Source organism: Chrysemys picta, chromosome 8 (assembly GCF_011386835.1).
Source record: "Chrysemys picta bellii isolate R12L10 chromosome 8, ASM1138683v2, whole genome shotgun sequence".
NCBI lineage: Eukaryota > Metazoa > Chordata > Testudines > Emydidae > Chrysemys > Chrysemys picta.
The window spans coordinates 12,952,933-12,977,027 of NC_088798.1; the positions used below are offsets into that span (position 1 = coordinate 12,952,933).

A 24,095-nucleotide genomic window follows, 5' to 3' on the forward strand; every position below is an offset into this window, starting at 1 on the left:
GCTCCCTAACTCTCCTATTAATTGTGTAACTAAGTATTAATTGGGCCAGAGTGAGTGAGAATGACTCTATAGCCCAGTGGCTAGGGCATTCCCCTGAGAGTTGGCAGATCCCTGTTCAAACCCCTTCTGATCAAGCAAAGGGGCAATTTGAACCAGTGGTCTCCCACATCCTGAGAGAATCCTCTAACTCTTAGGCTGAAGCTCATAAGGAAGGTCCTCCCCCGGCCAGCTGTTTTGTATAGTTAGGTAGCCAGTGAGCATGGTTATCAGATCAGGCCCCACACATGACTTAGGCAGAGGAGCACCTATCTTCCTCCAGTTCATGGATCACAGACAGAGATAGACACCTATCTCTGTGGGAGGAGCAGGGTTTAGGACACACCCCTATCATCAATATCTTCCTTTGGCTACCTTAGGTAGTTCCCCGCCCAGCGTGCTGGCTTTGTGGATTTCATTCGAAGGTGCCTATCTCTCGCTATTCCTTGTATAGGAGCATAGGCACCTAACATGGCTTTGTGGATCACAGTGGTATTCCGGTGATTTTCCAGGGGCCCAAGTCCCTTTTGTGGACCTGAACCCAAACTCTATCAAAGATGCAAGTCTGATCCAAAAGAATTTAGATTGTTCAGGTGACTGGGCCAGCAAACGGCAAATTCATTGCAGTTCAGAAAAATTTAAGTTAGGAAGTCTTGCAGCCAAGACCCAGTGTAACAGCTACATGCCATCCTGATCAAGAAAAAGGTCTAAGTTAACAAAAGAAAGTCACTGAAGCCTTCAGTTCACTGCAATGTTTAATTAAAGAGTATATTAAGGAGACAGAATTAATCCACCACCCCAGCACTTATTGGACCCCATTTGGAACACTGGTCACACTAACAAAGAAAGGAGATTGTCCTGAAAAAGATGCAGAGAGGGGAACAACAAAGATGATTGGCATTATTATATCTTGACTTTAGTAAAGCTTTTGATATCATCTCACATGACCTTCTTATAAACAAACTAGGGAGATGCAATCTAAATGGAGCTACTATAAGGTGGGTGCAAAACTGGTTGGAAAACCGTTCCCAGAGAGTAGTTATCAGTGGTTAACAGTCATGCTGGAAGGGCATAACGAGTGTGGTCTTGCAGGGATCAGTTCTGGGTCCAGTTCTGTTCAATATCTTCATCAGTGATTTAGATAATGGCATAGAGAGTACACTTACAAAGTTTGCGGAAGATACCAAGCTGGGAGGGGTTGCAAGTGCTTTGGAGGATCAGATTAAAATTCAAAATGATCTGGACAAACTGGAGAAATGGTTTGAAGTAAATAGGTTGAAATTCAATAAGGACAAATGCAAAGTACTCTACTTAGGAAGGAACAATCAGTTGCACACATACAAAATGGGAAATGACTGCCTAGGAAGCAGTACTGGGGAAAGGGATCTGGGGATCATAGTGGACCACAAGCTAAATATGAGTCAACAGTGTAACGCTGTTGCAAAAAAAGCAAACATGATTCTGGAATGTATTAGCAGGACTGTTGTAAGCAAGACACGAGAAGTCATTCTTCCACTCTACTCCGTGCTGATTAAGCCTCAACTGGAGTATTGTGTCCAGTTCTGGGCGCCACATTTCAGGAAAGATGTGGACAAATTGGAGAAAGTCCATAAGAGAGCAACAAAAATGATTAAAAGTCTAAAAAACATGACCTATGAGGGAAGATTGAAAAAATTGGATTTGTTTAGTCTGGAAAAGAGAAGACTGAGAGGGGATATGGTAACAGTTTTCAAGTACATAAAAGGTTGTTACAAGGAGGAGGGAGTATTGTTGTTCTTAACCTCTGAGGATAGGACAAGAAGCAATGTGCTTAAATTGCAGCAAATGAGGTTTAGGTTGGACATTAGGAAAAACTTCCTACCGGTCAGGGTGGTTAAGCACTGGAATAAATTGCCTAGGGAGGTTGTGGAATCTCCATCATTGGAGATTTTTAAGAGCAGGTTAGACAAACACCTGTCAGGAATGGTCTAGATAACACTTAGTCCTGCCATGAGTGCAGGGGACTGGACTAGATGACCTCTCGAGGTTCCTTCCAGTCCTATGACTCTATGATTATTTAGACTCCTAAGAGAAGTTTAAAGATAGTTGGGTCAATATTTACCTAGAGAGCAATTAAAAATCCAAGCCCCAATCCTGTATGCCGCTCTGCCTGGGTGGGCTCCAGTGCCGAGATGGAGCCCCACAGATTTCAAGAGGTCTTCACATTAAGCAGCTTGCAGGACTGCGACCCCAGTCTCTCAACAATCTCACTGCATTCTATGCTGTAATTTCCAAATAGCCCTCTTTTTCACAGCAATCCCAGTAACAGTGCCAAAAGCACAGCAGAGAACAAATTGATTTTTTAAAACATATTTTATTTAGTCATCCATAAAAAACCAACATTTTAACAGTACAACTGGTTATATTTTTAATTGTAACAGCTCATACAGCCAAGAATTTCAAACTTCATCAGCAGCAATGTGCATATATGAGAGAGAGAGAGAGAGAGAGAGAGAGAGAGTGTGTGTTCACGATAACCATAGTTACACAACATTAAAATCATGTTGTACCAAAAGTTTGCAAAGGCAAATTATGAAGCAACAAATACAGTGTATAACTAAAGGCTATGAATACCCAAGTTAGAGACATACTATTTTGATTTAATATCTTTGCATATCCTTTATTTTTTTTTAATATTGTCTTTTAAAAGCTAAGTGAACCTATTCTCGCTCAATGCAGGTGAAATCATGGCTTTGCCATGAAAAAAAGGGCAGTCATTATTGTGCTGCCCCAGGAGCAGACTGGAAGGTAGATTATGACACAATCACAATTTGTTTTCCAGTAGCCCTTGCTCCAAGGTCTATACCTGGCACAGCATACATCCTCTGGAGCGCTGACACAGCTGTGCTGGCCTGCACATTGGAGGGGGGGCTGAGCCTGGGCCCCACCCAATCCCCACCCAGTTGCACTCATGTATGCGGATGGAGGGGGATGTACCTGTTCTGCATTGGTTATGTCTCCCCCTGGACTGACACACAAAGTATGGACAGCATACACAGGGCCTTAAGGGGATGATTTATATCCCTTTACTCTCCCGCATGGCAGCACCAGCAAGGTTGCAATTTGGCCCAGTATGCATCACAAAGTGAATGACCAAGTTTATTTTCCATTAATGCCTTATCAGTGGTTTAATCTGTATTATAAATGTCCATCTATCACTAAACAATCATTGGTTTAGCATTGAACTAGAACATAAAAAGGAACCCCCCCCCCATTGGCAATTGTTTTATAACTGTTTTCACATTATGCAGAATGCAAGAACATACATTTCTCCACAAGCCCAACAAATGTTAAAACAACAACTTTAAGTAGTTTGGACCAGATGTGGACTCAATTTAAAAAATGTTGTACCATATGCAATGTCAAAACGTTTCCATGCTCATGAAACACACAGTTAGAAAAGGGGCTTGAATAGTAAACCCTCTGCAGATTTTTCTAATGTTATTTCTTCTTCAGTTGGTTGAAGGGGTCTTTTTTTTAAAACCTATCAAACTAATCCAGCTAAAATGGAAAGCAAAAAGTCAGAGCCATGTTTTGTGTATTTCAAACTTCCACCTCACAACTGGATTTTAGGTTGTCCCCTACACTTATCACCAATATTTATTCAAATGGACCTTATATAACTAAATTATTAATGTTGACAACGGGCCCTTTAGTTTCCCTCCCCCCACCCAAAAAATAGAATGGTCTGAAATGGCCCATATCTTCTCCAACTGAATACTTATAAGGCACTAAAATTATCCATAATAAAAAGTAAAATATGACAAGTAACAAATTATAGATAATACTTTTCTATATGGAATAGCAGCAGAGATTTTCAGTAGTCTAGGAAGCCAAAATGTTTCCTCTTCAAATCATATTAATCATATTAATTAAAAAAAGAAGATCTCTAAAACTCATGACCACTCACACATTTATAAACAGAATCAGTACAAATCAGATAGGCACAAGCAAAATGGATTTTCTTCAAACTTTGATATTCAGATCTGAAATTAAGACCTTTGTCAATGACCATTTATTTACCTGCATTAGTAATGTGAGTTTACTTTGAAGATTTCAGTAACCATCTCTAAACTGTGTTAACTTTTGACTTCTTTTAAGTTTAAACCCTGCACCAGTTACCGATTTGAAATAGACATTTTTAAAGTCATAATTAATTTGAAAATAATTCTCTCAACTTTGGCACCTAATTTTGTGACCTTCTTACCTGCCTCAGATGTACACTGCAATAAATAACTGATTTACTTAAGTATCTTTGTCTTTCTAAATTCCCCCCCCCCTACAGTTAGAAATATGTAAATTTACATCTACATCGCTATGTCTGCAACTAAGCTACAAAGAGAGGTGGTAGGCTAGGATTTAGATTCCTGAAATGAAATTACTATGAGTTGGGGAAATTGTTTTTAAAACATACTAACAATTATTGAATGTGAATTTATAAAATAGAAATCTGTATTTTAACATCAACATGAGCTTATTTGGACAGTGATAAAGCTTTTATAAGGATATACTGACTACTACAGGTAAATCCATCCTTCCCTGATTGCTTACTTAGGTTATCCAGACTCAGTGCCGTGCTGCTTTGCAGATTTTATCATACACCTCTGGAAAAGCATTCTTGCAATTCATTTGCTCCCTCAGCTTGTGGTATAGTGAACCATCAAACATATCCCAGAATTCCTCACGGTTCATATAGCAATCTGCATACAACATCTGGAAACTGAAAGAAAAAGAGGGGATAAGGAATTAAATGTTAATACTGTTGCAAAATTTTAGGTAGGAAAAAAATGAAGCTATAAATTGTAAGGATACACTGCAAAATATTTTGAAATACTTTTTTTAAACAAATGTACAGATTAATTACTATAAATTATATTGGATAATTATTCAGCTAGTCTGATGGCTGAACACTGACATCTCTTTTGAAAAAGTGGTCATGATGTACAACGGAAAAGCCAACAGAACATTCCATTATCACTTTTTGGTGAGGTGGGGAGATAAGTTAAAATATGAAAAAATGCTTTTAAAATTTATTAGTGTACTTCAAATGATTTCTTTCCCAGTTAGTGTCTTGAATTGTTTTAAAATTAGTTTTGCTATGACACTAATACAGAGAGGTAAATAGCAGATACACAACATTTGAATATGTTTGGGTAAATTCCATTGACAGTTTAAATATTGTGGAATAGTTTATTTTTCTGAAAGAAAGGCTTCATGACTTTGCTACCAAACCATAGAGCACTGGATTTGGCATCAGTCTATGCAAAATTGTAGGTGAGGTCCCCAGCTCCGCTCTGGCTCCTTTACAGAGGACTACTGTGGCACAAAGAGGCTCTAAAAATCCCATTAGTGGCCCAGGCAAAATCTCTTGGTGCATGACCTACAGAGGACAGCCATAAAGCTTTCCTTCCAAGGCGATTCCAATCAATGCTGCAGTCTACAGGGAAACCAGGAGAGGCTGCTGTAATGCAGACACACCCCTAAACAGCAGACAGGCTGTTTAATTTACATGGGAGGCCTTTCCAGCCCCTAGAGCAGCCCAATATCTGGAGGGTTCAAAAACATCTTAAAGCCACCACTCCCTCTGAGATGCAAATTCTAAGCTACGTATAGGCACAGCACAGAATCTCAACCAGCATGTTTTTTTGTAAGCAAGCAATGCTTAAAATTAAAAAAGACAGTCATACTGAATATATAAAATCAGAATCAGTAATTAAATACTGTAATAATTGAAAGTTACATAAATCTGATTAAGCTGCAAGGCAATAAGTTATATGGTGCTATCCTGAACACTAGGACTCTTACCCATGCACGTTTCTTACAAACTTTTCCATTTGTCTCATAGATGCCCTGGCTTCAAACTGCTTTGTTTTAGGCTCTCCATAAGCTCCTATATCTACATAGAGCTCCATTTCATCTCCTTTTGGGTGGACCATGCCAGGATTATTGGGTAATATGAAAGGACATAACCACAGTGGGTAAACCTGCAAAGATAATTTTGTATCACCAATTTTAACAGTACAATATCAGATGTCTGTTAATAAAGCATGAAAAAATGGAGAGAAAATTGCACTACTCTTCTCCAATTTTCAGTACAGAACTTCTACTGATGCCCCTTTTAAATTCTGCTGTTCCAACTAGTTTCACCTTATAGTAAAACTAACACAAGTTGAATAAGATACCGTACCAAAAAGCAAAAAGAAAGTGCAATAATTTGTTGCATTTTCCGATTATCTATATCAGTGTTTCTCAACCTTTTTGTGCTGGCAAGCCTCTTTGGACTTAAAAAAAATAAATCATGATACTCCCCTCCACTCCCTGAAAAAATTGTGACCCCCCCTACCTTAAGCTTGTGGCACAGGGCTGAGGCATAAATTAGCTTTGTGGAGCCCTCTGTGGCATGGGGCTCCATACGATTGCCCTGATTCCTATCCCCTAACAGCAACCCTGCTTGCGACCCCCCTAAACTTCTCCGCAACCCCCCTGGGGGTCATGACCCCCAGGTTGAGAAACACCGATCTAGATAATAAACGGAATAGCTTTAAAACGCTAATGAAAAACTGTCCCAGATCCCAAGTCATTTACTGAACATATATTTAGATTTAAATTACATGTAAAACCAAAGGTGAAAGGCATTTTACTGGTGCCCGCTAAGACCAAAGTTCAAGTCCATAAGTCTGTATTTCTTGAAACAACTGAAGTCAATGACTTGGAAAGCAAGTGTTAATTCCCAACACTCTTTTCGGGACTCAACTGATTCTGCAGAAATAGAAATCTGATTTCCAATTTTGCCAAGTAAAAAGGATAAAGTGATAGAATTTTCTTTTAAAATTTGTGAGTTAAAGCTACAAAATCAGTTATTTCTGAATCTCAAGTTTTTCTTGCTTCGTTTTGTTAGAGCATTTTCATTTTACCTGCCACCTAATAGTATTTAATTAGCTGGCAAAATTCTCTCAAATTTAGCATACTGATGTATATTTTCTGCAACAGGCACAACTGCATACTAATGCCAATAATCACCATTCATAGGGCAATCTTCCATTTACCAGGTTTTAGAGAAATGTGTTCTTACATTCAGGTCACTGTGGAAGGTACTGATAGATTTTTCAAGGCTTTTCATTGGGACCAACATGTCTTGTACAACATGATGTTGCTCATACAGCTTTCGAATAGCTTCTCCTTGTGTCAGTTTTAATAGTGAGATTTTTGGTGGAACCATCCAGCCAAAGAGGTAACGAAAAACAGGGTTATTGCCAAAGGGAATGATATCCTTTAAGAGAAAATGGAAAAAAAAAACCTGCTAGTAAAATCACGTGAGCTGAAAAATCAATATTTCAGAATTTGGATTTTGAGAGCAACATTAAATCATATTTTCTTTCAATAGTTTTAATTGCTGATAGTCATGTTAGGCTACATTAATACAGGTACGAACAACATGCAACCCTAAATTCAACAATGGGGACTTATGTAGTGTAAAATTCTACATTAATGCTTATTATGACAATAATTTAGACAATAATTCAAAGTAGTGATTCCACAGCAACCCTGGGCACAGCTGGGCACATTTAGGCAGAGTAAATTCTCAGCCGTAAGTGTGCATTTGTGTTTTTGCACTGAATTTCCTGGTTTATCTTTTTAAAGTCCCAATTCAGGAAAGTACTTATTTTAGCTTTTATCAAGCATGTTCTAAGTTTTTTAAGTGCTTTCTTGAATGTGGGCCTAAAAGAGAAATTAAAAAGGGAAGGTGCTGGTGATATTATAAAAATAAATAAAATAAATTAATGGAGATATCCTATCTCCTAGAACTGGAAGGGACCTTAAAAGGTCATTGAGTCCAGCCCCCTGCCTTCACTAGCAGGACCAAGTACTGATTTTGCCCCAGATCCCTAAGTGGCCCCCTTAAGGATTGAATTCACAACCCTGGGTTTAGCAGGCCAATGCTCAAACCACTGAGCTATTCCTCCCCCCCCATTATCTTTTACAGTCATACATTTGTATAAAAAAGTCAGAAAGGAATGCAAAAACAGACATTGTCACTAGAGAAATCCCTAAATCTGCCACCACTTCATATGGATTTCTTTCTGTCTTAAGGAAAGGAATTACTCACCTATGACAGACATAGGTGGCTCCTAAGGGAAAAGAACATTGGCTGTGCAGTGAGTATGTACAAAGTACCCCAAAACAAATATTAAAATCTTCTTTATATTTAAAGTCTTACTTGGAGTTCCCAGAAGATACTCCTGGTATGTCGGTGGTAGTAATGTCTTGAGGGAATGTACTCTATTCCAGTTTGATTAGCCTTCAGATACTTCTCCGCATGCTTAAAAAACCATGGTTTGTAGTAGTTACCAATTCTGTTTATCTGAAAATAAAGATATATTACATATCAGCAAACAAACACCAATATAAAGAATAACTATCCCTTACTTGAAAATTCAGTAATATAAATGTTCATGGTGCCCCCAGATTTTTTCGCTTTGGAATTACACTAAGGAAAGAACAGCCTTAATGCTAAGAAAGTGTTTGGAACTTTTTAAACATGATTTTCATATTGTAGTGTGACCTTGTGGATAAAGCACTGGATGGGCACTCAAAAGACCTAGATTCTACTTCTGGCTCTGCTGTTGGTCTCCTGGGAGGCTGTGGGCAAGTACTTGTGCCTCGGCTTCCCCATCTGTAAAATGGGAATTATAATGCTGACCGCCTCTGTAAAGCACTTAGAAAGCTACTGAATAAACATTTACGAGCTAGGTATTATTAAGTATTATTTACTCCTGGGGAACTTCTGTGTCAAAAATTTAAAACTTCTGCACACAGTATTTTAAAATTCTGCATATTTTATTTGTCAAAATAACACAATATAATCATGCCAGTTTCAATTATTTTGGAATTTTTTTCAAAATACCTCCAGCAAGTATGTCTGTAACAATACAAACAACAACAAAAGATTCCCCCAGGAGTAGAGAGTTAAAGAAACCTCTGCACCCACACGGATCCTCACTGCAGGATCAAGTTATAAGTTACCAGATGGAGAAGAAGGCAGAGAGCAGGTTAATCAGTTGAGAGAATGCATTAGCTTAATGGGGTCTGTCCCCAATCTCTTCCCAGGGAGAGGTGAGGATTCTCCCTGCTTCTCTGAGGGCAAACAGACCCCAAGACCCATTTAGCTGCTCTTAACCTCCCACCCTTCTTCAGCTCCCCATCCCTCAAGATCCTTGCCCCAGGGACTGTTCCCCCTCAGCTACTTCTCCCACACTCACTGCCCCTTCCCTCAGGGCAGAGCCCTATGTCCTCACCTCTCCTTCCCCTGGAGCTTGACTCCTCTTTCCCACCCTTCTTCCCCCTCCCCCACCCCACTGGGAGCTCTGTGGTCCCTCTGCTTCCCCACCCCAGCACTGGGGCCCTTCTGTTCCCCCCGCATCATTGGGGTACCTATGCTCCCACCTACCCACCCCCACCACGGGGTACCCTATGCTCCTCCCACCACCACTGGGGACCCTGTGCTCTCCCTTCACAGCCTGACTGATCCCTTCCTTGCCAGCCCCACCGCCAGAGGCCCTAGGACAGTGCAGAAAACTGACTGCAGAAGCTGCAGCCGGAGAACCTCAGCTCCTGGAAGAGTGAATCTGCCTGCACATCGCTGCAGGTAAGAGTTCTGCCTGGAGCTGGGCTGTGTGCCATGAGCAGACCTCTGGTGAGAAACCTGGCGGAGGGGAGCGGGGGAAGATGCCCCCCTGCCCTCTCTAAATAGTGCTCCTGGCCAAGGCTCCCCTCAGTTTTCCAGTTTTGCTGCTTGTGTGAGCCCCATGCCACTGCAGGATGGGCGCAGTGATGGGGACATGGGGTGTGCACTGAGGCTGCCTCCCAGTGAGGACTACAGTCAACTGGCTACACGGAGGTTTGGGGGGGGGGGTGGAGAGGGAGGCGGGAGGGAGGGAATCACCCTACAGCCCCCTAGTTCCCCCCCGCCCTGGACATGGACTCAGCAGTGAGCCTGCACCTGACCCTGACATGCGCAGGGGCCGGGCCTGCCGCAGAATCACCCCAGGGCCCTGTCCCTTTGCGCCAAGCGCACCGCGATAGTGAGCGAGAGTGAGTCTCGCGTGCTTGCCCAGGTCTGCCCCTCCAAGGCAGTGATTTACGTCTCTCTCGGCTGCTTGTGATGCACTCGCTCGGGACCGCTGCCGATGGAGGTGCATGACCCCTCTCGCAGCTTCTCTTTGCTTCCCCATCAGAGGAAAACAAAAAAAATGTGCAGGGGACATGAGTTCTGCACATCAGCAGTGGCACAGAATTCCCCCAGGAGTAATTATTATAGTGTGCCAATGTGTGTGTCTCATAAGCTTTCCTCATTAAGGATGAGTTAAAATAAGGTTTGGCCTGCCCAAAGAAAGTTGAGTATGGGAACTGATGTTACTCTGTTCTCAAGCCAGTAATGAACCAAAGGCCTCAGTGTTTCTGTAGAGCGGTCAGCATTTCAGAAGAGTTGCCACTAAAGAGACCCATGGCATGTTTTTGTTAACATTAACCCTGATTTTCTAGTCAGATGTTAGTTTGGGTAATTGCAGTGTGACTATCTCCCTCCACATGTGTCTCCTATCTTAAAGCATTGTGTTGTTGCTATATACTGTTCAAGTTGGTTCTTTTCTTCTTGGAGTTGAAAAGCAGCGGCGCTGATGTAAGCTAGAGATAGGAAAAGACCTATCACTTTAGGAAATGTATGCGTTACAGCCTGAATTGATAGTTACCTGCAAAATTCGAATGTTAAGTATATTCGACCATTCCAGCAAATTCAATATCCATTAAAAATATACCTCTTGTACTGATCCTATTACAGTTTTGGTTTTACTGTCATGCACTGGAATATTTTACATGCAAGAGAACTAAAAATCTTATTTAAGAATAGGATTCCTTTTAGTTACCTGGCTGTCTTCAGCTTCGTCAGTCAAGACTCCTGTCATAATGACTGCTTCTTCCAAGGAGTACACCAGTCCTTCCACAAAGTGATTCTCTTTCTTTTTAGATTCCTCAGTAAATTTTTCACAGATCTTTTCCAAACCTCTCACAGGCTTGTAATGTAATTTTACATATTTCTTAGCAGGAATTATTTTTATTTCCGCAGCAACCAGGAATCCCAGAGTACCACAAGACCAAGGCACTGCATAAAATAGGTCTGAATTTTCAGTCTGCAAAAAGTACATCATACTAAATCAGATGTCTATCCATGCAACAATTGATAACATTGTAAATCATAGCAAAATAACATTTTATCTTACTGGTGTACATCTCACAAGGCTTCCATCAGCAAGAACAAGTTCGTAGGCCAAACAGGTATGTTGAAATAGTCCATAGATATGGGATGAAGACTCAATGCCAGTTCCCATGATCAGACCACCTGAACAAGAGAATGTAATCAACTGAAACATATTTCCCTTTAAAATGAAAATGGTTTAAGAACAGAGAGGAAAAAATTAAAGAAGGCTTCTGGAAAATGAAGTCTTTCATGTTATTTCTGGTAGCAGTTTTAAAGAGCAGGTGCATGTCTAAAATATAACATATGCAGTGTTGTTGTAGTTGTGTTGGTCCCAGGATATTAGAGAGACAAGGTGGGTAAGACACAATCTTTTACTGGACCAACTTCTGTTGGTGAGAAAGACAAGCTTATGAAAAGAGCTCTGTGTAAGCTCAAAAGCTTATCTCTCTCACCAACAGAGGTTGAGCCAATAAAAGTTATTACCTCACCCACCTTGTCTCTATATATAATGTGTGATAGCAGAATACAAAATTCAGCAAGAATTTAAAATATATATATATTTCTGAGAAACCGAGACTGAACAACATAGTAAACTGCATAAAAAGCTATTTAATATACAGCAAAAGTCATGCTCTCTTATCATAAACAATCCTCACCTACTGTGAGATCATCAAGTTCTGGTACTACTGGAAGCGTCCAGCCCATAGGATTCAGATGTGCTGTCAACTGCCCCATGGTGACCAACGGTTCCACACGGACAACCTAAGAGAGAAAGCATTCAAGTATTAATTAACACAAATGTTGATTGCACTTCTTATTATCAGTTCTGCTCTTTAATTTAGACACTCACGAGTGTAACTAAAAATAGTTAAGAGACTGTTTCCCCCTTCCACCTACCACATCTTGAAAAGAAGAGTGAGGTTCAATCTCCAAAACGTAAGTCAAACTAATCTTTCAGAGTTCAGCTTGTTAAACACGTTTCATTTTTTTTTTAAAAAGCGCCATGCACTCCTTTCAAAATCTGATATTCATAGTGGGTTTACTATGGCATACATTTCATGGAAAAGTGTGTGCACACTTTGCAGGCTCATCTTAGTTGCACAAATCCTGCAATATGCATGAAGCTGGGGTTATGCAAAGGTGTACCTATGGTTGTACAACTTCAGTTTGTAACTACCCACGGGATTTGCACAAATCAAGTACATGTATTATTTAAGTGTGGTATATATTATGAGGAAGACCTTTAAAATATCTAAAATTAAACTATATTATCCTTTAATAAACAAGGTCTAGTTTTGATGTGCTGACTTGACACTAGTGCCTTGAATCAAGGATTTATCATAACACTTCAGAACAGGCAGAAGTGTCACCACTAGTGAGGAGAGGAAAGTATTCCAAAAAGTTTCAGAATCTCTATCATCAGAAATCAGATACAAAGGTGTTCTAAAGGTGTACAACTCCAACTGATGTTAATGGGCATTGAGTTTTCTGACACAACTAGACCTTGTTTATTAAAGGATAATATAGTTTAATTTTAGATATTTTAAAGGTCTTCCTCATAATATATACCACACTTAACAAAAAGCCCAAACAGAGCATTAAATATATATTAATTTTACCATTATATTTGGAGTTTCCCCAAACCCTGTCTTCAGTACGTGGTGGAAAGTTCAGGAAGGATTGCTCTTTGATGATATGAGGAGGACAAGGCACAGAATACCGAACAGTCACAGTCAGTGCTCCAGTTCCTATGTTATGAGATTACATTCATCCGGTACAGATTCCTCCCTCTGCCTTTGTCTATACTAGAAAATGTTACCAGTTTAACTTGAAATCAATTTTAGTTAGTTAATCTAGCTAAACTCATGAAAATACCTAGTTTTAAGCATACTTGTTAATAAAGTCACTAAATAAAGTTAAATTGATACAAGCAAAGTTTAAAATCAAGTTAACGGTCTACGAGTTTGTACCAGTTTGACATCAATTTAAAAGTTAATTTAAATTGATGCAATTTTCTAGTATAGACAAAGGCTGTTTTGTGTGAGAGTAGTGTTAAGAAACCAGACTACTGCTGATGGAAAGGTGGTGCTGCATAAAACAGGTTGGAAGTGAATCCTCCCATCATCTCAACCACTTTGTCAGAAAACATGGAAGTTGCACAAAAAAAGATAGTAAAGCAGTTCACATCTCTTTCAAAGCCATTGTTTCGATATCTAGGCAGACATGGGACGACAACAGTGAACAGATTCACATTTGGAAGGTTCTTTGAACCTATTAGAGTTGGAAAGTTGTTTTTTTAAAGAAAAGAGAAAAGAAAAGAAAAGATGAAATTTTGTAGAGAGTGGAGGGTTTACAAAAAAAGAACCAATATGACAGATGGGCTCAACCAGATCTGTTCACCTAATAGCCTTCCTACTGTGCATCTTGTGTCCACTCATTTCTCTCCCTGCAAGAAAAAACTCCCTTCTAGAATCCAAATATTTCCTGATCACTCAGAATATGGGTCTATTAAGATTGTCTGTTTCCCATGCAGAGGCACAATGCAGATGTGTTTGGGTTTCTAACACTGTAAGGGAATATTTAAGTCCAAAAGGACTGAAAAAGCAACAACACTTTTCACATTAAAAAAGGGTGACATGAGAACATTCGCTCTTGGATTTGTATAATTTTTTAATAAGTGGGTTTCAATTACCTTCAGGGAATTTAGTGTCCTTTTAAGCAATAACCATAATAAAGTGTTGTAAACTTTAGTATTAAATGTAAAATTTTTAGTATTACCTGTTTTTCAATGTCTACCTCTAGAATGTCCATTAAGTTGATCACTATATTCTTATGAATCTTCTTGTACTTTCCAACACGAAGTGATACTGTTAGCCAGCCAGGTCGGCCAGTACACATGTATGTTTTCCCGCCTTCATTTTTCCATTCCTGCACCTGTAAAAGGTTATTGTCATAGTTCAGGGCAATGCACCTGTATTCCTCCTCGTGGTCCAGCAAGGGCACCCATTCTTAAGCTTTCAGCTCCCCAGCTGTTGACTCCACTAGGGCAGAGACATGCATCTCTCTCCCTCCTAACCAGGGTGTTTCGAGGCTGCGCATCTCCCAGCCTGCATTGTGAATTTCCCAGCAAAGTTAGACTGCCTCTGCAGACTTGCTTTATTTTTCTCCTCAGAGATGGTAAATAGTGTAATTGCCACAATTAAGTTATCACATAGCTCTTTCTAAGCAAGCACATTTATTATTAAGGAAAAGCATTAACTATAGAAGAACCTAAAATCATGGTAATAAGCTTACCCGAGATCACCCTCTTACTTCAACCAGGGCTCCGGCCAGCAAACAGTTGTTAGCTCACAGCAAGCCCACTCATGTATCTGAACATCCCTTCTTTATATATATTTTTTAATTCTGTCCTCATGTAACAGGTGATCAACAGATAGAAAGGTTCTCTCTCCCCTTTGCCCCAACATCAAGACAAAGCTTCAAAAGGCTGAGTTCTTCTATAACCAGAGTAATTGTATTTGCATACCCTTTCTCCTAGAGATTTCCTGGGAAACCTACTTAACTTTAAAAGTTCATTCTTGTCTTGGCCCCTTATTTCAAACAGTCCTTTAAAGCTCATAACTAGGGCTCCGTGTCTGTCACAGAGGTTGCAGAAGTCACAGATCCCATGACTTTCTGCGACCTCCGTGACTTCTGCAGCAGCCAGTGCAGCTGACCCCGGGGCGGCCCAAGCAGCTGGCTCCAGGGGCCAGCTGCACTGGCTGCTGCTTAGGCGGCCCTGGGCAGCTAGCCCCGGGGACCACCTGAACAGCAGTCCCGAAGGGCAGCCAGAGCAGCCACTGCGCAGTGGCCCCAGCAGCTGGTGTTGCTGGCCCCACCCAGGAGCAGCGCCCCCCCCCCGGGACTCCCTCCCGATCAGCGCTCCCCCACAAGATTTAGTCATGGGTATTTTTAGTAAAAGTCATGGACAGGTCATGGGCCATGAATTTTTATTTATTGCCTGTGACCTGTCCATGACTTTTACTAAAAATACCCATGACTAAATCGTAGCCTTCCTCATAACACTTCCCAGGGTTTCAGATGTTACATACGATACCACAATAATATATAAACATTTGCATTTTTAATAACATGAACTCCTAAGATACTTAAAGCTAGTTCAATAAAGTATGTTGGGGATATTGCAGGAAACTGCCATCGCTGTCACAATTATGATTAAACTGATGCTGTGAAGTACAAAAATCTAACAAAACTGTAAGTGAAAACCTCCCCGCACTGCCCCAATTTGATAGTGTTTAACTATATTATTCTACATATAATAGAATCCTAAAAGTATAGAACTGGAAGGGACCTCAAAAGGTCATCTAGTCCCATCCCCTGAACTCAAAGCAGGGCTACGCAATAACTAGACTATTCCAGACAGGTGTTTGTTTAACCTGTTCTTGAAAAACCTCCAATGACAGAGATTCCACAACCTCACTAGGCAATTTATTCCAGTGCTTAACTACTCTGACAGTTAGGAAGTTTTTCCTAATGTCAAATCTAAACCTCCCTTACTGCAATTTAAGCTCATTGCTTCTTGTCCTATCTTTAGAGGTTAACGAGACCAACTTTTCTCCCTCCTCCTTGTAACAACTTTTTATGTCTTTGAAAACTTATCATGTCCGCCCTCAGTCTTCTCTTCTCCAGACTAAACAAACCCAACTTTTTCAATCTTTCCTCATAGGTCATGTTGTCTAGACCTTTCATCTTTTTTGTTGCTCTCCTCTGTACTTTGTCCAGTTTGTCCAAATCTTTCCTGAAATGTGGTGCCCAGAACTGGACAGAAAACTTCAGTTGAGGCCTTATCAGTGCAGAGTGGAATGGAAGAATTACTTCTTGAGTCTTGTTTAAAATACTCCTGCTAATACATCCCAGAATGATATTAATTTTTTTGCACAGTGTTACGCTGTTGGCTCATATTTAGCTTGCAATCCTCTATAACCCCCAGATCCCTTTCCGCAGTACTCCCCACCGTCCCGGAGGGGGAAGAGCCCGTCTGGAGGCCGGAGTGGGCGGAGCTAGGGAGCTCTGAGCCCGCCCCTCAAAGGGTCAGGCGGCGACCCGGAAGTATAAAGGCTCGCCCTCAGAGCTCAGTAGAGACCCAGCCGCCGGAGAGACCAGACGTCTCTAGCCCAGCCTGCGACTGGGAAACCCCCATGGCCCAAGGTGGCCGCCCAGACTTGCCGGGCCTGTCCTGTGCCCGCTATCCGGAGGAGTTGCCGGACCTGCCCTGCGCTCGTTACCCAGAGGAGTTGCCGGGCCAGCCGATCAACCCCTACCCCGAAGAACCCATGGTCCTGGATCTCCCAGAGGCCAACACCAGGACCCAGGTAGGCCCCAAGGGGGAGTGTGAAAGTAGCCCGGGGGCAGCCAACCCCAGTCTGGCTGCAGCACTGCCAAAGCCTATGTCGGTATGTTGCAGCCATCCCCACCGACAGCAGCGGGTCTTCTGTCGCTGCTAGGGCCCCGGGCTGGGACACAGTGGAGTGGGAGGGCCTGCGTTCCCCCCCCGCCACCCAACTCATGGGTGGCAGACTCCCCCTCTCCCTAGCCTGAGGAGGCTGGGACCTATTGCTGTTGCTCAGCCCTGACTGAGGGCCTGAGCTCCCGAGCCAGTGTTTGTTGCCCCGCCCTGACCTAGGGCCTGGGCTAGCTACGGTTTGTACTGCTATTTGCTCAGCCCTGACTGAGGGCCAGAGCCCAGACTTAGCATTGTTGCCCCGCCCTGAGCCAGGGCTGGGCTTACCATGTTTCTTCCGGTTACAGCAAGGGCTGCCGAGGGAGACACCCCCCCCCGGCTGGACAAATTCCCCAAGCTCAACGGTGTGCAGTGAGCCGGTGTGGCTCCCCACCGCCCTGGAGAGGGTCGAGCCCCCGGCAAACCCTTGTACAAGAACTCACAACCAGTTTGGAGTTTGTGCCCTGGTTTGTAATGCCCTGAGGTTGGCACTCACCCTACTTAGCCACTCCGGACAGCCTGACCTACTTCCATTCTCAATTATGTATTTGAACTAATAATTAAATGTAGGATGTTCAGAAATGAAGAAAAACAATATTAATACACAATATTAAATAAGCCATCCAGCAAGGGATAATAGGCATACAATGATTTTTATAAGAACTGTATTAGAGACCAGATTTTGAATTTTCAGTTATTCACACTACAGTTTATTCAAGAGCTCCCATATAGAATCCCAAACCCAAAGCACAGAGAAGGAAAGAAACCTAAAATTCCATTAAATTTCTAAGAGTTGTGTAACCTATGGCCCCAGCCCTGCAACTGCATCAGCACAGAAGGATGCAATTCTGTAATCAAGTACTAATTTCATACAGGGAAAAAAAAGCAATTGGTGGGAGTGTCGAAATCTATACAAACATCCCAAAGAAAGACTTCAGCGTGGAACAAAGAGACTGTACAGGTTTATTCATTTTACGGTATATGTATTTATTAGGACTAGCCATGTATCCACAGTGATTTTAAAATGTAAAGTACTATATGAAAAATATACGTTATTGGCAAGGTAAGGATATGTAAATATATACTTGTTGTTTTAGTAATAACAATGTACATTTATTGTCAGTAATATAACTTTTTTGCGCACCAATAACTAAGGCTATGATTCTGTCATGGAATCCGTGACTTTCAGTCTGTGACTTCAGCCAGTGGCGGCAGGGAGCTGCAGGGTCCCCCCACTACCTATGGTTGCTCGGAGCTTGGAGGCCCCACGCCTTGGGCAGTGGGGATACCCCACAGCTCCTGGCCTCTGTGGGTGGCAGCGGCCCCGGGGAGCTCCCAGCTGCCGTGGGCAGCAGGAGGCTCCGAGCCACATTGGGAGGACCCCACAGCTCCTGGCTGCCGTGGGCTCCCGCAACTCCCAGCTGTTGCGGACAATGCGGGCCCCAGAGCTCTGAGTGGCAGGGAGACCCCGGAGCTCCAAGCCACAGGCGGCGGGGGACCCTTGAGCTCTGAGCTGGGGTCCATGCAGCTGCCCACCTGCTGCAGGCGGTGTGGAGACCCCGCAGTTGCCCATTTTGTCACAGATATTTTTAGTAAAAATCACGGACAGGTCACAGGCTTCCGTAAAAAAATTTTTATTGCCCGTGACCTGTCCGTGATTTTTACTAAAAATATCTGTGACAAAATCTTAAGCCTTACCCATAACCTAAGGTTGCTTTAGTCCGAACTGGGGAAGGATTTAGACTAACAGTGATCTGTGCCCAATTTACATATTACTCTTACATCTAATAGAGAAAGAGCAGGGAGACAGTTCTCACTAATATACACAGTTATGGGTATGATGGCATATTGCATTGTTTTTGTGCAGCAATGTAAACTGCAGAGTAAAATAGAGATGCATTGATACAATTTCATTGTCTTCCTTTCTTTTTTCTTAATATCCTCTTGCTGTAATTGGGCACCAAAGACTGGATTCAAATGTGGACTTGCAAATGAACATTACAGAAAGAGACAGATAAACAGAGAAGTATTCACCAACTCCAATTCATAGATTCCGAGGCCAGAAGGGACCATTGTGATCATCTAGTCTGATTTCCTGTGTAACACAGGACATACAACTTCCCCAAAATAATTCCTGCAGCGTATCTTTTAGAAAAAGATCAAATCTTGTTTTAAAAAATTGTCAGTGATGGAGAATCCACCCCAACTCTTGGTAAATTGTTTAATTAACCTCACTATTAAAAATGTATACCATATTTCCAGTCTGTATTTGTCTAGCTCAGTGATACTCAGACTGAGGCTTGCGAGCCACAGGTTGCTCTTTAATGTGTCTCATGAGGTTCTTTGCAGCACATGATATTAAAACAGTATGATTTAATTATTAACCAAAGTTATTAACCAATCAGGATGCTTATGGTTATTAACTAATTCTAGTTGATAAAATAATAATACTTGGTCAATCATTTTGCTATGAGAATTTTATATATAAACTAAATATTTCCCGTCACACTGTTTAAATATGAATATAGAGTACTGTAGTAAATGAAACAATGAATTCCCACTGCTGTGGCTCTTTTGAGTAATGCTGATCGCTAATTTGGCTCCTGAACCACTGAGGTCTTTGTTAAGCCCTTTGTTAAAGCTATTACATAAATGACCCCATCCCCCCACACCGGAAACATATCAAACTGAAAAAAATCCATTATTAGTGTCATGCTATGTGGAGCAGCTCATGATTGTGAATGCCAATCTCAGAGCAGACTGTCAAAAAGCAGGGCAGACACCCCAAACTGGCTGTATATTCTGTGATCAGATTTTCCTAATCCAATAACAAATGTGAACTCCTGAAGCACTATAACGATCTTACCATGGGATCACAGACAGTCCCTTTGGGCACTCTAGTCTATCTTGACACCCAGACAAGCTGGACTTAGTGATAAATGGTCACTTATACCAAAGATCACAAAATATTCAGGTTGCTCCCAGTCCCAAGAGAAACACTTACCCTATGCCAATTTGTACCTCAGATCTCATACCAAAGACAACATTTGTAGACAATCCTATATACTCCTAGGGTAATTCTGTGCCAAAAAATGTAAAATTCTGCATATTTTATTTGTCAAAATAACAATATAATCATGCCAGTTTCAATTATTTTGGTCATTTATTTCAAAATACTGGTCAGCAAGTATATCTGTAATAAGAGACAAAAAAATTCAAGAAATGGGTTTTTTTTTACAAATAGATTCCTTACTAGGCAAATTAATACAGAACTTTGAGCAATTCATTTAAACTACAATATAGAAACATATTTCCTGTAGCCCTCAGAAACAGTGCAAAGGCTTGGGGGAGTCGGGGGTAATGGAGTAGCTGAGGGACAGGGAAGGGGCTTGGGAATGAATCGGGAGGGTTGTTGGGTGTGCATGGGAGAAGTATGGAACAGATTTTTGGGGGGGAGGGATTGTTGGGGAGCCTCCCTCATGCAGACCCTTACTGAGCCTTAGCCTCTCCCATTCAGTCAGGCATATCTGCCCCATCCCCATGTATCCCTGCACCCTCTCCCCGACCCATCCCCGTGTGGTCCCTGGCTCAATGCTGTCATCCCACTAGCTCCTGAGCCCCTATCGCAGTCTGTCCCTCCATTAGCCCTTCTGAACCCCAGTCTGTGACCCCCCCTCAGCAGCTCTGTGTGCCCCACTCTGTCTGTTACCCTCCCTCACCATATCCTGTGCCTCCTAACCTGGCTCCACAGGCAGGATGCTGTGATGAATGCAGCCGAAGAAGTGGGCTGTAGTCCACAAAAGCTTATGCTCTAATAAATTTGTTAGTCTCTAAGGTGCCACAAGTACTCCTGTTCTTCTTTTTGCGGATACAGACTAACACGGCTGCTACTCTGAAAGCTGCTGACTGTTACTGCCAGTCAGCCGCTGCTGTCTGTTCTGATGCCACAGTGGCCTCTGGTGGGTGAAAGATAGAACTGCAGCACTTCTCAGGCAGAATGTATTTTTTGAGCAGAAAAAGAATTCTGTGCCAGACATGAATTCTGCGCATGCACAGAATTCCCCCAGGAGTATCCTATAGGAAACTAACTAAGGATTTATTAACTAAGAAAAAGAAATGAGAGTTATTTACAGGTTAAAGCAGGCAACGTATTTATACAAATGAGTTACAATCTAGTTCCAAAAGGTGACAGAGTTGTAGTACTCTGTCAGCACTAAATGTCTTTTAAGGCTAACTCATGTTGACCTTGGGCATCTCTGCTTTTGTTTCCTAATTCCTGCCCTGTGAGAGTCCAAACGGCAAAGAGATGAAGAATGTTCATGTTATTTTGTTCATCCAGAATTCACGAAGCACCTTTATGGGAGTCAGAGGGCCATTAGTCCAATTTTTGTATCGTGATGCTTCACAATGCTCACTTAGATTTGATAATCCTTCTTGTTGGGCAGGGGAATCACTCCTACTGCCTCAGTTCACAAGTTCAGAGCAGGCATTTTTACAGGTGTAAAAGGAAACCTACATATTACCTTATAACATGGGATCCAGACATTACAAGTAAGATTAATGCATTTTGTAGAGTCTAAATACAACTTTGCAAGTCTAACACTTATTTTGAACAATACTAACATACAGCTGAGCTGGTCTGGTTTCCAGCTATGAATTTGACAGTGCTCAGCTGATAACTACAGCCGTGGCATGAGCTGGTACCTGATACACCAGTATTGCAATTAGATTTATAAAAAGGGTGCCTATCCAAACACTCGGGTGTCCTTTCTTAAAAATGCACCCAAAGTGCTACAGTACAATTTAAGATAACCCAGCATCAGAGAACCAGGCTATTTCTGAAATGTCAGACTTCCCTGGGAAAGGCTTGTGTGGTCTAGTGACCCTGTTGTGAGCTATGCCAGTGGGAGCTTTAACTCCTGGTAGGGCTACCCCACCTGGACAGGTCCTGAGGTAGGGACCAGACAAAAAGCAGTCCTCTGTCCTCCAAATTGGCGTTTGAACAGTCGGTCAACAACCTATTCTTGTAAACAAGTTTAAGAATTAATAATGTAAGAATACATTTAATTTAAGAATGAACAATTCCCTACCTTTGCAATGGCCCTGCTAAGTTTTCAACTGCCTGGGGAAAATGATAAGTTTTGAAAGATGCCCTGAAGGTTATCGAATTCAGACTGTTTTGGACCAGCGACACGAGTAAATTCCAAAATTGAGGAACTCTCATAGAGAGCATCCTATCAGCAGCTCCCTTGTTTATATCCACAAAGCTCCATCTTGAGCACCAGTGCTGACCTTAACTATGGCAGTATGTCAGAGAGAGAGACGGAGTCTCTGAGTCTCTGCACCAGCTTCTAACAGGAGCCAGGCCAACATGTGCCTCTCAGGCCCCATCCGGAAGTTGGAAAAGATCCTTTCTTAAACCACAACAGCTAGTTCAAGTTAAATAACATGGTCTAAAAAAAAGGGATCTTATAATCATCTAAGATTGAGCTTATCACCAAAGGCAGTCAGGGTCTCTTCCCTCAACCCCCCGGCTTTCTCCTCCCTCTTGCCACCCCTTGCACCTCCTTCCCCATCGATGTTTCCCCTCACCCTCACCCCATGGTCTCCTTGCCCTCACCTGTGCCTGGATGTGGCGGACACGCTGGCCGTGCTGCCGAGGGGCGCTGTGCAGCCTCCACACGGCCCAGGCCCGCAGTTGGTAGTAGATGTCGAAGAGGACAGAGAGGGGCAGCAGGAAGAGACAGACGAAGACCCAGCGGTGATGGACCAGCAGGTACTCCAGCCCCTTGTGCCGCACCCACAGCGCAAGCAGGAGGAGCCCAGCACCCAGCGACAGCAAGGGGTCCATCTCGGGCCCCTAGAAGACCCTGCCTGTGTCCTGCAGTCCTGCCCTGCCCTCAGCTCCTGCCCCTCACAAAGCCCCCCCTCACCTCCTTATCCCCCTCACTAACCTGTGCCCCCACCCCTCGCAGAGCCCCTCCCTCGCCTCCCGACTGACCTGTGCCCCCACCCCTCGCAGAGCCCCTCCCTCACCTCCTTACCCCCCTCACTAACCTGTGCTCCCACCCCTCGCAGAGCCCCTCCCTCGCCTCCCGACTGACCTGTGCCCCCACCCCTCGCAGAGCCCCTCCCTCGCCCCCCGACTTACCTGTGCCCCCCACCCCTCGCAGAGCCCCTCCCTCACCCCCCGACTGACCTGTGCCCCTGCCCCTCGCAGAGCCCGTCCCTTCCCGGCTCACTGACCTCCGTCCCTGCCCCTCACCCTCCGCCCTGGCTTAGCCCCGACTGTCCCTGTCGCCTCTTTGCTCCGAACCGCTCGCGCGCTGCTGCCCGCGCGCTGCCAGCCGGCTGCCGCCTGTTACTAACGGGGACACAGCCCGGTACATTTACACGCCACCCTCCGGCCCGCCCCCGCGCCAGCCCCTTTCTCCTCATTGGCTGGGCCGCCGCACTCCGCGGTGAGGAGAGGGGAAGGCACCGGCCAATGGGAAGATACGGAAGGGATCGGACCAGGCGCTGCGCGACGGGATTGGCTGGAGGCACAGCCTCTGCCGCCGATGGGGGTAGGATGCGGGCACGGGGGGTGGGAGGGGAGGGGAGTATTTGTGGGCGGGGGGTGGGAGGCCGAGGGGAAATGGGATGGGGGAGCGGAGGTGGGGGATGGGGAAGGCTGAGAGGGCCGGGCCTTGGGGACGGGGAGGGTCGGGTCAGGGAGGTTTGGGGGATGGGGAGGGCCCAGGGGGGCTCGGGGTGGGAGAGCCAGGTAGGATGACCAGGTGTTCTGATTTTATAGGGACAGCCCTGATTTTGGGGTCTTTTTCTTATATAGGCTCCTATTACCCCCCACCCCCATCCTGATTTTTCACACTTGCTGTCTGGTCACCCTAGAGCCAGGGGACATGGGGCTAGGGATAAGGGATGAAAGGGCCAGAGAGGTTTGAGGGATTTCGAGGGCCAAGGGTGGGTTGGAGTGGGAGGACCAGGAGATATGGGGATAGGGAGACACGGATGGGAGGGCCGGGGGCTTGGATAGGGCTAAGGGGGTTTGGGGGACATGGAGGGCTGAGGGGCGGTTGGGTGATGGGGAGTGCTGAGGGGGGGTTGGGGTGGGAGGACCATGGACATGGGGATGGAGACTGGATAGGCTGGGCTGGTAGCAGCTCAGGGTGAGGTGGGGTGATGACGCTGTATGTGGGGCAAACTGCTTCATGTGCTCCTCACAAGCCAGACAGCCACATTTCCCTGGGCCCCTCATGCCATGGA

At 43.6% G+C, this 24,095-nt stretch overlaps 1 protein-coding gene across 1 annotated transcript; it reads right to left on the minus strand.

Moving 5' to 3' along the window:
- Positions 1–2,369: 2,369 nt before the first annotated feature.
- Positions 2,370–22,772, minus strand: DHCR24 (24-dehydrocholesterol reductase). Its single transcript, XM_005284871.4, has 9 exons — positions 22,450–22,772; positions 14,108–14,263; positions 11,986–12,091; positions 11,352–11,470; positions 10,998–11,261; positions 8,294–8,437; positions 7,148–7,345; positions 5,881–6,059; positions 2,370–4,795 (listed from the first exon to the last, which is right to left on the minus strand). Exons 1-9 carry the CDS (start codon positions 22,678–22,680, stop codon positions 4,642–4,644), a joined length of 1,551 nt encoding a protein of 516 aa, XP_005284928.1. The 5' UTR covers positions 22,681–22,772; the 3' UTR covers positions 2,370–4,641.
- Positions 22,773–24,095: the final 1,323 nt, after the last annotated feature.